At 40.4% G+C, this 13,932-nt stretch overlaps 1 protein-coding gene across 1 annotated transcript in view; it reads left to right on the top strand.

Annotated features, from left to right (window-relative positions):
- The window catches only part of EIF2AK3 (eukaryotic translation initiation factor 2 alpha kinase 3), a 41,611-nt gene that overhangs the window by 25,998 nt on the left and 1,681 nt on the right, over nucleotides 1-13,932 (top strand). Inside the window, exons 7-15 of the mRNA XM_066185384.1 lie at nucleotides 843-980; nucleotides 1,524-1,646; nucleotides 2,191-2,411; nucleotides 2,742-2,854; nucleotides 3,874-3,996; nucleotides 5,218-5,367; nucleotides 6,393-7,161; nucleotides 11,057-11,224; nucleotides 11,762-11,863. Coding sequence (XP_066041481.1) covers nucleotides 843-980; nucleotides 1,524-1,646; nucleotides 2,191-2,411; nucleotides 2,742-2,854; nucleotides 3,874-3,996; nucleotides 5,218-5,367; nucleotides 6,393-7,161; nucleotides 11,057-11,224; nucleotides 11,762-11,863 — 1,907 coding nt within the window. The remainder of the gene's footprint in view (nucleotides 1-842; nucleotides 981-1,523; nucleotides 1,647-2,190; nucleotides 2,412-2,741; nucleotides 2,855-3,873; nucleotides 3,997-5,217; nucleotides 5,368-6,392; nucleotides 7,162-11,056; nucleotides 11,225-11,761; nucleotides 11,864-13,932) is intronic.

Genomic DNA, 13,932 nt, shown 5'->3' with positions numbered 1-13,932 from the left:
ACATTATTCATTTCTCTGTTGAGGTTGTAGTAAAGCAAATCTTTCTGTATTGGTAGATTTCAAACCCATAAATCTTTTCCATTTTGATTCTGAAATGTTCATTGCTTTGTAGTTTCAGTACATTGGAGATGACTAAAAGTCTTGAAACTTTAGAAGACAGGTTGACAGCTAACAAAGCAGCCTTATTGCCCATTACTTTGTACACTGGTTGCAGTAACTTACTGTGAAGAAAATTCAGATAAGATTTTACATGGCTTAGTTTTCATCCAGCTGTCAGAAATCATTGAATGTAGTTTGTGGCAATTTGAAATAGAGTGGCTCAAGCTCCTCCTCCTCAGCTGTCTGTCTCTGGGGAGTAAATGTGCTTTAGTTTTCTAAGACTTGGTTTGCCTTAGCCTTTTTCTCCAAGTCTTTGCACCTTGTAGCTTTCCAATTAATGGTTACAATAACAGATAAAGAGTAACACTAGGAAGAAAGGAGGTTGTTCCAGCCTTCCTGGTAATGGCTGTCTTGTGCAGCATTAATAAGTGTAGGAAGTTTGAATGAAGTCTTACTCTGCAAATCCCAAACTCCTTTATAGCTATTAAAAATTGCTGGCATTTTCCTGTAGCACAAGCTTTCCAGCAGTAAAAATGAGATGTCCTGAACTCTTGCTTTCCTAGAACAGAGGGAAGATACTACTGGAATTCATCCAGCCAGCAGTCAGAGTCATTATCTCAGGTTCTCAGAATATGAAGGAGTATTTTCAAAGATGTTTTTAACCATGTATTTTGACTACACAGTTTTATTCCGAGGGTGAAGAGAAACAAATCTAAAGACTAAATGAGTCCTTTATTACATAGGTATGTTCAGGGGCCAGTTGTATCTTCAGTCATCAGTCAGAATTTCTGAGAAATTCCCAACCAACCCAAAGGCTCTGGAATCCAGGAACGATAATGCAATTATTCCTCTTCCCAAAATCAAGTGGAAACCTTTAATCCGTAAGTAGCAATTGACAGTTTCGTTTATTACCTTAGCTCAGAAAAGACAGGACATCTTTCTGATTTCCAGTATATTTCAAACTAGTCTGATGTTTCCAGCTGTAGACTACTTCAGGAATGTCTCTGGGCTTTATTAAGTGTTTATTTTTTTTTTCTAATTAAATGTTTAATATCTGTTTTCTTTTACTATGGATTTGACAGGGGTTTTTTTAGCAATGAAATGTTGAGTCTTCCTAATCAAATTTTTCAACTAAGAGGAAGAAGTTTTTTGCAGTGATATGAATACGAGTGAATTGACTTGTCAAGGGGGAGAATTATTAAGTAACTGTTACCTTAAAGTACCTTTCTTGATGTTTTCTTCTATGAAATTTACTTCCCATGGCCTGTTTGAAGAGCCATTCTGTAAGATTATGCAATTGAAGTTCTCTTTAAATTAATGCGAGAACAGAATTTTACAAACAATTGACATTTTATATACTCTGAAGAATTAACAGTCTGTACTTGACATAAAGCTCAGGAAAATTTTGTCTTCTCTATGCCTAGAATCTCCTTCCAGGACTCCAGTGTTGGTGGGCTCTGATGAGTTTGATAAGTGTCTCAGCAATGACAAGTATTCTCATGAGGAATACAGCAATGGAGCACTCTCAGTTCTGCAGTACCCATATGGTAGGTGAAGTTCCAGACTTTGAAGTGTTTCAAATACCCAGGTTTTATTATCTGTGAAGTTCAATAAATCACCACTTGTTTGACCTTAAATATATGTATTTTTTTAATATGTAATGAACTAGGAAATTATTGCCCAAACTAGGATTTCCGTATTGTGGTGTAGGTACAGTTAGTGCCACATAAGCATAAAATGCCAGGAATTGCTACTGAAGAGCTGTTGTGTGTGCTGCTGTTGCCACTGAGAGTTGTTTGGAGTGAAAAAATCTTGGGAATTACTTTTTTCAGAATTTACTAACAGTGCTGGAGACTCAGGATGGTTGTCACAGGTTTTCCATATGGAAGCTATTCTGATTTAAAGCTAGGGAGGCATAGTTGCTGTCCACAGCCTTAATTAACTGAATTTGCTGATGTGCCATTTAAAATCATGGATAATGGAAACAAAACCACCCCATGTCTGTTGAGAAGACATATTAATGAGAAGCCAAAGTTGTTTTGTAGGTACCTGCAAGTAAATCCATGTTCTCTTTGTGTGTTTTATACACAGATAATGGTTATTACTTACCCTACTACAAGAGGGAGAGAAACAAACGTAGCAACCAGATCACGGTTAGATTTTTTGATGACACGAATTACAAGAGCATTCGCAAAAAGGATCCTGTTCTTCTGCTTCACTGGTGGAAGGAAATTGTTGGCACCATTGTATTTTGTATCGTGGCCACGACCTTTATTGTGCGCAAACTCTTCCATCCCCACCCTTACAGCAGAGTAAGTATTTTTTTCTGAGTCCCAAACACAGAAGGAATTATTTTAGCTGTTTCTTTCAGTTTAGACTCTGCAATGAGTAATATTAATAAGTTAATAACTAATGAGATAACAAAATCAAAAGCCTAAATTTATTGTTTAATCTGTGTGTGAAGGCTGCCAGCTGCCACATACAATTTGCTTAACTGCTTCAGCAAGCAGATTAGACTGCTTCTGACGTGTCTGGAGATATTTATTTAATGCCATATCTAGGGTACAAACCAGTCTCAGGCACTCAAGGAGTTGATTTTGTTTGTTTGTTTGTTTTGTTCTTGTTTTGGAAATCCTTGTTAGCTGCGGAAGGAGTCTGAAACACAGTGTCAGACTGATTGTAAGTATGAGCCCACTTGTGGAGACATAAAAGACAACAGCTGGAGTGATGCCAAGAATTCTGGATATGTGTCAAGGTGAGGTCTGTTCAACACAACATAAACAGGGTGTTTAATCAGTGTGGCTGTTAATACTGTCTGGAGATAGAGTAGGTGTTCACGTCTTCTTACCTAGGAACTTCCAGTCCTCTGACATTGCAGGATAATCAGCAACTGGCACAAAAGACTGTGACCCCATTACTCATGGGACATTGCAGTTATGGTTAGTCTCAGAAATTCCAGAGTCAACGGGTTACATGTGATCAGAAGTATTGCTCTCATTCTTGCTGATACGCCACACAGGAGATTGATCCATGTAGGTCTTAATCAGTGTTTACTCCATCTGTTCCTGTGTATATGGTGTAAGGCAGAGAAGGGCAGTTGCAGGTGGAAGCAGATGGCACTTTATATACTCTGCAGAGTAAGCAGTCTATACTTGAAGTAAAACCTTTATTAGTTTTACAAAGGAGTTGGTTAAGACAAAAGGCTTAATAGGGGCATGCCATTATGCTCCAGAGTAAATGTGACCATTTCCTGTACATTTGTAACTCAATGAAAGTAAAAACTGGAGTGTTTAATATGAGGAAGAATAAGAAAAGTAGTGATATCTCAGGACAGTGATGTTTTGGATGCGATGTTTAGAAGGACTGGTTGCAGAGACAGTTATTTGTGGTAGGCTTAAAGGTAAATCATGATTTAGAAAATACTCAGCTATAGAAATGTGGGCTATATACTCAGGATCCAGTAGGCATGCAACCTGGTGATCTGAGAAATCTCTTCAGTTTGTCCAGTGCATGCAGAATGGATCCTGATGGCCTGTGATAAACTCTGCATAAATACATATTTAGCAACTGTCCATTTCATAGATAGGGAATTGCTCACAGTGGGTGAGCAGGAAGAAATAAGTAATTCTGCAAGTCCTTCAGCATGTTTTGCCTGTACAGAACTACTTCAGTCAAGGTCATAAGTGACTTTATTTTTCTATCTATACTAATGCATTTTTCTCCTCTATCCTCCCTCTCTTCTTCTGTCCCTTCCTCACACCCCTCTGTCCCCAGATATCTGACAGATTTTGAACCAATTCAGTGTCTGGGTCGTGGAGGTTTTGGAGTGGTTTTTGAAGCCAGAAATAAGGTAGATGACTGCAACTATGCCATCAAGAGGATCAGATTGCCCAACAGGTAATGAATAGGTTTGCTGGGACACAGAACAATGAATGGATGGTGGGATCCCATCCTACACAGAACCATCTGCTCCTGAACTCATTTCCCAGATATTTCATTAGGATGAATGACATACTTTTTAATGGGGGGCTGACTTAGTTTTGGCACAGAGAATTTGGCATATGCAATCCCAGCAGAGGTGACCTGCTTGGCTAAAACACTTGCATAGCAGATCCCTTTGTGGGGATGCTGCTCCATGGGGATTTCCTTGATGAATGGAGCCTTTGCTAACAGGACCAGTTACTGCAGTGCTGTTAATGTGCTTCTCTCCTTCTCTTCTTGCCTTTCCGATTCCACCTCCTCTTCCTTTTCTCTCTCCCTCACCTACGTTTTTGACTCCACTTGCCCATTTGTTTCATTTTCTGGTCCCACAACCCCTGCCTTTTCTCTCAGTCATAGGTGGTCAAGCCATGCTGCTGAATTACCCTACCCAGAGCTTGCAGCACTTCCTTTTAGTGGGAGATGGGAGACACTGCTTCTGGAAATCTCAAGTTAGAACAGCAAGAGGGAGGGGGTAAAGCTATGATATCTAGAATTACTATTTTTTTGAATGTGGTAAATAAACGTGACTATTTAAGACTAAAGGTTATGTTCTGAGATTTAAGGTAGCCTAAATTCTTATTTTCCAAGCATATTCAAAGCTATTAAATGAAACCATCAGACTTTATTTGGTCCAGTTACAGTCTTATGAAGAGAAATAAATTCCTTCAGTAAGACAGGATGCTGCCTGCTTTCCTGTCCACAGAACAGAAATAGTCCTTATGCAACCTCTTTAGCTATTGCCAATTAAAAAACAAATACTAAGGTATTGCTGTCTGTCTTTTGTGTCAGTGTCTTCTACATCCCTGTAGAGTATTGCTGTTTAAAATCCTGTTTTCTATCCTTGATAACAGTTGAGAGGAAGATGAACTTTTTCTTCCTGTTTTTACTGCCTGTAATTATGTGAAAAGGGAAGACTGAATATTGAGCCATTAGGAGCACATTCTGCTCCTCCACACTTCTAAGCTAAAGGAGTTGCTCTGGGGAATTTGCGACATATTTTTGTTGTGATGTAAAAAGCAATGCTACTGGCCTGGTGTATGCTGGGGCAGCTTTGATTAAATTCCTTCGCAGAAATTTTTGTGTTGTGCTGTTGCTTTTTGTGACCAGGTCTCTTTTTCTCCTCACCCCAAACCACAGGGAGCTGGCTCGTGAAAAGGTGATGAGGGAAGTCAAGGCTTTGGCTAAGCTTGAGCATCCAGGGATTGTTCGGTATTTCAATGCCTGGCTGGAAGCTCCCCCTGAGAGATGGCAGGAAAAGATGGATGAGCAGTGGTTAAAAGATGAGAGGTAACTCATGGGGCTCTTTTTAACAGTTGAATGTGAGATTGTATGTCAAGAGAACTAGAAAACTGGTAGAGGATCCAGGAAGGTGGAGAGACTGTCTAGGAGAGAGGTGGTTGTTAATTTAGCCTGCCAACTTTTCAATTGAACAGGTAAATAAATAAAAATATATTACCCTTCTGCATAAAGTTCTTGATTTATGGGTACTCTCTTGTGTTAAGGTCCTTCTTTCAGCTTAGAAACATGACATGTTTCTTAATTGAACTTGTGTAACTGAATCTTGTGGTGATTGGAAGATTGTAGCATTGCTGCTGTGATTCAGTTTCAAACTTTGGCATCTCCGCCTTCTTTGTTCCTTTCTACTGCATTCTTCCTCTTCAGTGTCTTGAATTAGGTGGACCTGATACACTACTCAATGAATTTATTTCAGCAGAAGTATGTGAGGGATAACCCGACTGACAATTTGTGAAGCTTGGTAGAAGTAGGTTAAAAATGAAAAATTAGATAAAGGAGTTAGAGAATGTGAAGAGAGAGGAAAAGTGGGTGTATATTGGCATTTATAGAATGAGGCCTAATACAAGACTGCTGGGTGGTTTCGTAATAACATCTTAACATGCATCACAATTTTTAGAATACAGCGACCTTTATATTTCAGGCATCAAATTAACATTTCACAGCTGTAATTCTTCCAAGGCACTTTAAATAGTCCTTGCAGTGCACGTTCCAAAGGGCTGGATTTTTTCAAACTGAAGATGAGCCTGATTGCACATTAGGAATCCAGGCAGTAGAGCTTGTTAAATATTCCTTAATCAACGCTTTTGTCTCAATGAGAAAATACCCTTGCTAAGACACAGATGCTAAATCCTGGATATTAGTGATTCCCACACTTGGGTAGTCATTCCATGTTGCAGTATGACACAGGTGTCAGGTAGCAGTTGTTAAAATCTGGAATTTTGGAAGTGCATTTCTAGTGGAATGGTTGGAATCTACTACAATTTCTCTAGTATTGATCTCTCAACTTTGTCTTCCAGCACTGATTGGCCACTCAGTTCTCCCAGCCCAATGGATGTCCCATCATTTAAGATCACAACAGAGCCATTTTCAACAAAGGAACACATTGAAGTTACTGCAGCTTCATCGGAGAGGGTGAGGTCCGTGGGGATACCCTGCGGTCAGTCAGATTCATCTGGAAGCCAGTTTTCCCCTCTGGAATTTTCTGGTACAGACAACAGGGACTTGCAGCACTCAGAAGATCCACTATTAAACCTTCAGGACAGTGTCCTTACAGGCTGTGATGTAGAAGACAGTACTATCAACAGTAATGAGCTGCAACACTCCTTAGAAGTATGTTCTTCAGCTGTTCCAGTTGTACATATGAAGGAAGGGACCTCCTCCTCTATTGTGTTTGAGGATTCTGGCTGTGGAAATGCCTCTAGTAAGGAAGATAAAGTTGATGTTTCACATAATGAGGGCCCTTCTGAGGATAAAGGGAAAAGTACAAAGGAATCTGATAACAAGAAATCTGCTTCAGGAAGTCCCCTCTCTGTTTCTCCTCCAAGGCCAACAAGTTTAAGCCTGGACCTTTCTAAAAACACTGCAGAAAAAGTCAAACCCACCTCTCCAAAGGTGTATCTGTACATCCAGATGCAGCTCTGCCGCAAGGAGAACCTTAAAGACTGGATGAGCAGAAGATGCACCATAGAGGAGAGGGAAAGGACAGAGTGTCTGCAGATCTTTCTGCAGATTGCTGAAGCTGTTGACTTTCTGCATAGCAAAGGATTAATGCACAGGGATCTCAAGGTTTGTATCCGTAGGTTGCTCTGTGTGGGAGGAATGTGGCACTGGAGACAAAGTCTGCCAAAATAGCTGACTGCTGTCAATGACCTCAGCATGGGTGTTAAAAAAGCTGAATCAATGTCTGTACTATAACCTGGAGGTGCAGTGCTCCAGGAAATAAATATTCATCACTTGTTACTGCAATTAAAGTCTTTCTTACAGCAAGACTTCTTGTACCTGGCACAGATCAGTGGCATTTGTCCTATGGTATTTTTAATTCATGTTCTTTGTACAGGGTCATTCAGTGCTGAGCTGTGTGACAAAGCTGTTTTGGATCCCGTTCTACTATTTCAAGTGAAGCAGATAATTGGCAGTGTGGAGCTTGTAGTTGGACTTGATCTTAAAATTCTTTTCCAACCTAAATAATTCTGTGATTCTAATTCTGGTATTTTCATTCTTTCTACAGCAATAACAGCCTAAAAGGAGCAGTGTTACTCTTGGTTAGAGAAAGTAAAAATTAAGGATTACTGATCTGGGATTGAAATGTAAACTGTCCTGGAGCAGAATTGTGAGCCAATGCCAGCAATCACAATGAAGATTTCTGAAGGATTCACAGTATTTTTAATGTCTCATAGCATCCAGACAGTGAGGACTGGGAAAGGTGGCTTGCACCTCTGGTGTTTAGTGTAATTGAAGTCAGGAGTAACTTGTACCTTTTCTTTCATTTTGTTCATGATCCTCCTATGCTAGTGCCTAATTTTCCTCCAACTTAAAGCACTGGAAGTGTCAGTATGTGTTACCAAATAAACAAGTTTTATTGAAGAGTCCAGCTGAAGTTAGTTTTATTAGGCCAGGCTCTGAGAAATGGATCCTTTTTGCCAAATCTGGCCACTTCTGTTTCTCTTTGCTTGCTTGAGGAGGCATTAATACCCTACCTCAGTGGAATAATTACTGAAATGATTGTGATTTCTCAGATGGTAATTTGGTATCAGCAGAAGCAAAAGCTAAAAAATGCCATCTCTGATGTGGGAGTAAAAGGAGGTTCAAATGCAATAATCCTCAAAGGATATGTCAGAGTTAGAAAAACTCATGAGTCCTTCCAAGTATTTTCTTTTCCCATCAGCATTAGGCAATTACCTTGAACCAGTTATCTGACAGATCTTTAGTGCTTGAGAAACTGACCATAAAAGTAATTAAATCCCTGTACTAATATGTTGCTTGACATGTTAATTAATAACCTTAACAATACTGTCATTTGTAGCCCTCTGCAGTCTCCACGCTGTTCAGTAAACCTTACATAGCTCTTCCCTTAAAACTCTGTTAGTCTTAATCAGCAGGTGTGGAGTGTTTTGTTGGAACATCTTAAAAGTTCAGTGCTGGCAGCAGTTTGAACACGAGATTTAATTTTGTTTACTTGGTATAACCAACTTGGAAATGGTTTCCCTGGATGAACAACTTCCTCCTTCAGAAAACTTTCTGTGCTTGTATAGATGTTATTCTTGGATCCCAAAGTTTATTTGTCCGTTATGTGTTAATTTGGTCAAAACAACAGCCATGTTTATTTAATTATTTTCTATACTTTTCAGAAGCTCCTAGGAAGAGATCTCATCTAATTTTGTAATTTGTCCAAGAGATTGGTCATGCAGCCCTGAGTTGATGCCAGCACTAACAAGTGAATAACTGCAAAGTTGCCTTGGCCTGGCTACAGAGCTCAGTGATTGCAGAGGCCAGCTCTTGCTCCCATTGGCACCAACAAAAGCTGGTAGATCTGTGTGAAAACCAATTTCTATGTGAGCATATTAAAAGATCCAATAAGTAATCTAAATATTTAAATTAACAGTGCACATTAAAAATGCATTAATTAGGCTCCTGCTAATCAGAGATACTGTAATGACAAGATGGCAGGAATTTATGTGGGCAAGTGAAGAGGTCAGAGTTCAAATTCTTTTGAAGAAAATGAAGTGCAGAAACAAAAGTCTGTCTGTCAAGTGAATTTACTGTTATTCCTAGGATAAGCTGTCGGTCATGCTTCGCAGCTCAAAAGAAATTATCAGTTTCACAGAACTGCAAGAACAGTCTTGGATACATTTTGCAGCATTAATTGAATTAAACAGAGTATTTCAGATGTGTGAGAAGCTTATTCCTGCCTGTGGAAAAATGAGAATTCTTATTCAAATTTCTTTCTGCAGGTGGCAAGATAACTAAACTAGAGGATAGTTATATTTGATTGTCCTCTCCTGATGATCTAAATCAAAACTGTGTGCTTCTGCCTTAGGCTTTTTCTTGTTCCAAGTGTCATCTTGATGGTTTATTTTTGCTGGTATTTTGCAATAGCGGAGAGTCCATTCTCCTTATTTGCAGAAACTGTGTGCCAGCCTGTTCAGAGACAGTCTGTGTCCAGCCAGAGAAATATTGAAATAAACTTTCTGTTAGGAGGAGGTTTTCCCCAGGAAACAAGACAAATCTTGACTTGTGTTTGTTGGAGGAGAATGGAGATCAAGGCAATGGGATAAAAACTCCTGATGGAGATGTTTGTTCCTTGAGCATCAAAATTCTGATACTAAGACTTTTGACCATGTGGGTGTGCACTGAGGGGTGGGTGCTCTGTAAATGCTTCAGCCACAGCCTGGGGACACTGTGGGTTTACTGTGGCTTTTGTGCCCTGAATGCTCTGTGACTCCAAGGGGCTGGATGTTCATTACAGGGAAATACAATGGCAGATAAGACCTGGCTCAGAAGGCAGTTCCAGAGGCAGGATGTGGGCACTGTGGAACTGTTTCTCTGGTGCTTCCCTCAGAGCTGGCCATTGCCTAAAAACGAAAAAACAAGAAGCCTTTTTTCTGTCCTGTTTCTCGTGCACACAATTGGTTGGTCTTTAACTGTGGAAGTCAGATGGACTTACAAGTAGGTCAGCTTTGTGGTCCTTAATCTTGTGGAAAAGTATTCCCTTCTGTCTGTCTGCCTGCTCCTGTCGCAGGGCTTATGTCAGCAAAGCACAGACCATGTTCTCCCAGCCCCAAGGGCCCAGGAGCTCTGAGAGGAGCTTCCCCAGCACCACCTGCCTCTTCGCAGCTTGGCCCTGTACAGCATCCTGCTGCTTCCTTCCCCTTGCAAGATCAGTCTGTTCTTCCCCCAAAACTCTATCTGTAACTCAGCTGGAGTGTTATATTTCAAGGGAATAATCATTCTTTTGGTGTGTGCCATCAGCCAGGAAGCAAATTTCTTGGAAATCTGCCTGGGATGTGCACCACTGGCAAAGTGACATCTGTGTTCCAGTCTCTTTTATCAGTAGGCTAAGCCAAAGATGGTGGTGTGTGGCAAACAAGCTAAAGGGGAGTCAAGTCAGATCATCACTACTGTTGCTGTTATAAAATGCAGAGTTCTTAAGCTTCTATCAGAAATAAACTTCTAATTCTGTTACGCAAACAGCTGTTCCCACATTAAACTGCACAGTTACACTGAAAAGCAGACCTTGCTCCTGTTGTATCTATAATTTAACACTAAGATGACATGCTGTGTGCTGGTTAATAATACAGCAAACAACGTTAGCACTTAGGGATTAAAATACAAAAGCCCAGGAGATGGAACTGCAGCATGTGATGTGAAAGTGTCGTGTGATGGGGGGCTGGATAACTTACCTGTGCTGTTCCCAGCAGTGTTGACTCTGTGTGTGTTCCTTGGCAGACCTGTGTGCTGCTGGTAAACCTCTGCTGAATGACAAGGACTGAGCAGTCTGAGTTTCAGGAAGAGACAGTGATTAATGCTGGACTAATTCCTTTTTCTTGAATAGTTACAATTCTTAACTGCCATCCTTCAGCAGTTCAGTGAGTGTTTTTAAGCCTGACAAGCTTCTGAGTTAGAACCAAGTGTTGTAGCCACTGTTTGCTACTTACTTTTTCTTTTCACCTTTTTTTCTCAGCCTTCCAATATATTTTTCACAATGGACGACATAGTAAAAGTTGGGGATTTTGGACTGGTGACTGCTATGGACCAAGATGAGGAGGAGGAATCAGTTCTGACCCCAATGCCAGCTTATGCCAGGCACACAGGACAAGTAGGGACCAAACTCTACATGAGCCCGGAACAGGTTTGTTCTCTCTTCTCCAAAGCTGTATTTGGCAATGCCCAGAAGAGCCCTCAATTTTTGGGAGCTCTAAGATCAGACACTCCTAGTAAACCATTGCAATCAAGTCACTTAAATTCTTCCTCATCAAAATAGAGTTTTGAGCTAAATTGAATTCCAAAATGAATATTTAAATATATATATTTGTTATATCAAAAATAGTGGCTAATTATTCAGACTGAATGCATTCGTTTTTCTTGCTTTTAATGCAGTATAGGAAGGTAACTGTAAAAGATTCCACTTAATTGAGGAAGGACACACTCTTGTGTATGAGGTTTAAGTAAGGTGAAACATTCTGCTTTGCAGCACAGAGGAGCTGAGGATCAGGACCTTGCTCCCTCGTGCTCTGCTGAAGTTCACCAGTGTTCCTGTGCTGCAGCTCTTAGCTCTGCACAGGGCTGGTGACTTCCACAGGTGGACTTGCCAGGGTGCTGTTTACTTTGTAGATAATTGCATCCAGTGAGTATCTTGATTGCCCTGACCCTGATTTTGCCTTCTCAGATCTGTGGCAACACCTATTCACACAAGGTGGATATCTTTTCTCTGGGATTGATTCTCTTTGAGCTGCTCTACCCCTTCAGCACACAGATGGAGAGGGTCAAGGTATGTGTGGTGTTGGGTTATCTTCAGTTTGGGCATTTGTTTAAAGCAGCTATTTGCTTGGTGAAACACTGGCAAGAGGTTCCTGTCCTGTTTTCTTTGGAGAAAAGCCTTGCAGCTAAGAGCACAACTTCTTTATCAGCCTTGTACAGACCCCCTGAATCACTGAAAATAAACTGCAGTCTTCCTAATGTGTGCAGTTGAATTGAGGCTTTTAATTTCTTTACAAAGCTCCTCTGTTGTCAAGCCAAGTAAGAGAAACTATTGAACTACGATATCCAAGAACTCAAGCAACAAATATAGCTTGTGACTTTAAGCCTACCAGCTTGGTTTTCATTCAAGAACTGGAACCATGCTGTGCATTTTGATTATTTCTTCCTTTGTTTGCATCTGCAGTGCTTTTTACCCAGAGCACTTGGTGAAAAATGGCTGTTCCTTTTCCTATAGTGAGTCTTAGCTGTGAGTCTTGCTCAGCTTCAAGCACAATCTTCCCATAACTGATGACATTCATTGCACCAAATGTGAATTTAGGATGTTTGATGGTGCATTACAGCTCTTGCTTGCTGTTAAAACGTGAGATCCATCTTGCTCAGAAACAAGTTCATGGAGAGCAGGGGCTACAGCCAGAAAGGTCTCACACCTCTGTGACAACTGGTGACCTGTGCAGGAAAGAAGGAGTCATTAAAACTTGTATTTATCATTTAAATGTGCTTGGGGTCATTATATTCTTAGGTGAAGATGGAGTGGGTTTAGCGGAGAGGTAAGAAACAACTTGAACAGCAGCCTGACCAAGTGCTTCGTCTGTTGCATTGTCTTGATTAAAATGCTCTGGCTTTTAATGACAAAAAGAGTATCGTCTAGAGGAGGAATTGGTGTTTAATTTGAATCCCTGGCAATGAAACCAGTTTCAGTTTCTCTAAATCAGTTTTACTGAAACAAAATACCCAGAAAAGAGCCATCCTGGATTTTCAGATCTCTTGCAACAGTGATTACAGGCTTTGCCTTTCCAGTTTCTCTCCTAAGAATAGAAGCAAAGCAAAAAGTCAGAATGAAACCTAAATTCCATCTAATTTGAATTTTTTACTTCAAGAGAGTGTTAAGAGTGCCCTGATTTTCCAGGATTTTCCCTGCCATTTCACTCTTCTTGCTAAAAAGAAACCCCTGCCCTTTGATTGCCAGGTTCTGGAGTTTGGCTACTTTGGCTACTTCAGTTTGGCTACTCAGTTATTTCTGAGTTGTTACGCTGAGGTTTTATTGGCATCAGCCAAGCATTAGCACTGCTTGCTGAAGCAAAACATGCTCTGCCTCACCAAGTAACCCAGCAAATTCTAGGAATTTGTGACAGCTGGCTGGAAAAATCCCCAGAAGTGGAGCGTGAGAGCTGCCTCTGTCTCAAGCTGCGAGCAGTTAGTCAGTAGCAGTGCAATTTATTTCCAAATTATGTGCTGCAAAGCAGATCACTAAATGCAAACTGAACTGACGGAATACGAGAAAAGTTTTCTGCAGCATTTTAATGTCATCAAACTCAGTTCTCTTGAACAGGAGTTTGGCTGTTGCCCATCACTATTTACTTTATGCTTCCAGTGGAGTAATAGTGAAATGAATTTTGATTTAACTTTAGAACTCTTGTATTTTGTGCTCAAACTTTCGTAAAAGGAGATCCTTCCAAAAAAATTGAAGTGCTAAAAATACTGTGCTTCTGGTTGAACATGGGAAAAACACTATCACTAGATGGAGCCAGTGGCCTTTGTATGAAAGAAGCACAGAAATAGCCAACACAACTGCTCTCTGAACTGCTGATAAATCTTCTCATTCCTCCTTAAATGTTAAAGGCTGGTGCTTACATTGGTAATGCAGAGACAGTCATTTCATGTGTCTTAATACTGGTGCAGGCCATCTTGGGAGTTATGGGTGGTGCTCAGATTGGTTGATTTTGTTCAGCTAAAGTACAAGTTATGTACAAGAAAGTACAAGTTTATGTATCTGACTGATTTAAAACTGCAGGGATCACAATTCTTGTAGCACAAGTCCTCCTGTTGCAAGCTCAATACATAGGGAAGCAGCAACTCACC

Source organism: Chamaea fasciata, unplaced genomic scaffold, assembly GCF_029207755.1.
Source record: "Chamaea fasciata isolate MVZ Bird 193981 ecotype frontalis unplaced genomic scaffold, bChaFas1.0.hap1 SCAF_6, whole genome shotgun sequence".
Taxonomy (NCBI): Eukaryota; Metazoa; Chordata; class Aves; order Passeriformes; family Sylviidae; genus Chamaea; species Chamaea fasciata.
Note: the sequence above shows the minus strand (reverse complement) of the source record. Positions and strands in the feature narration are given on the sequence as shown.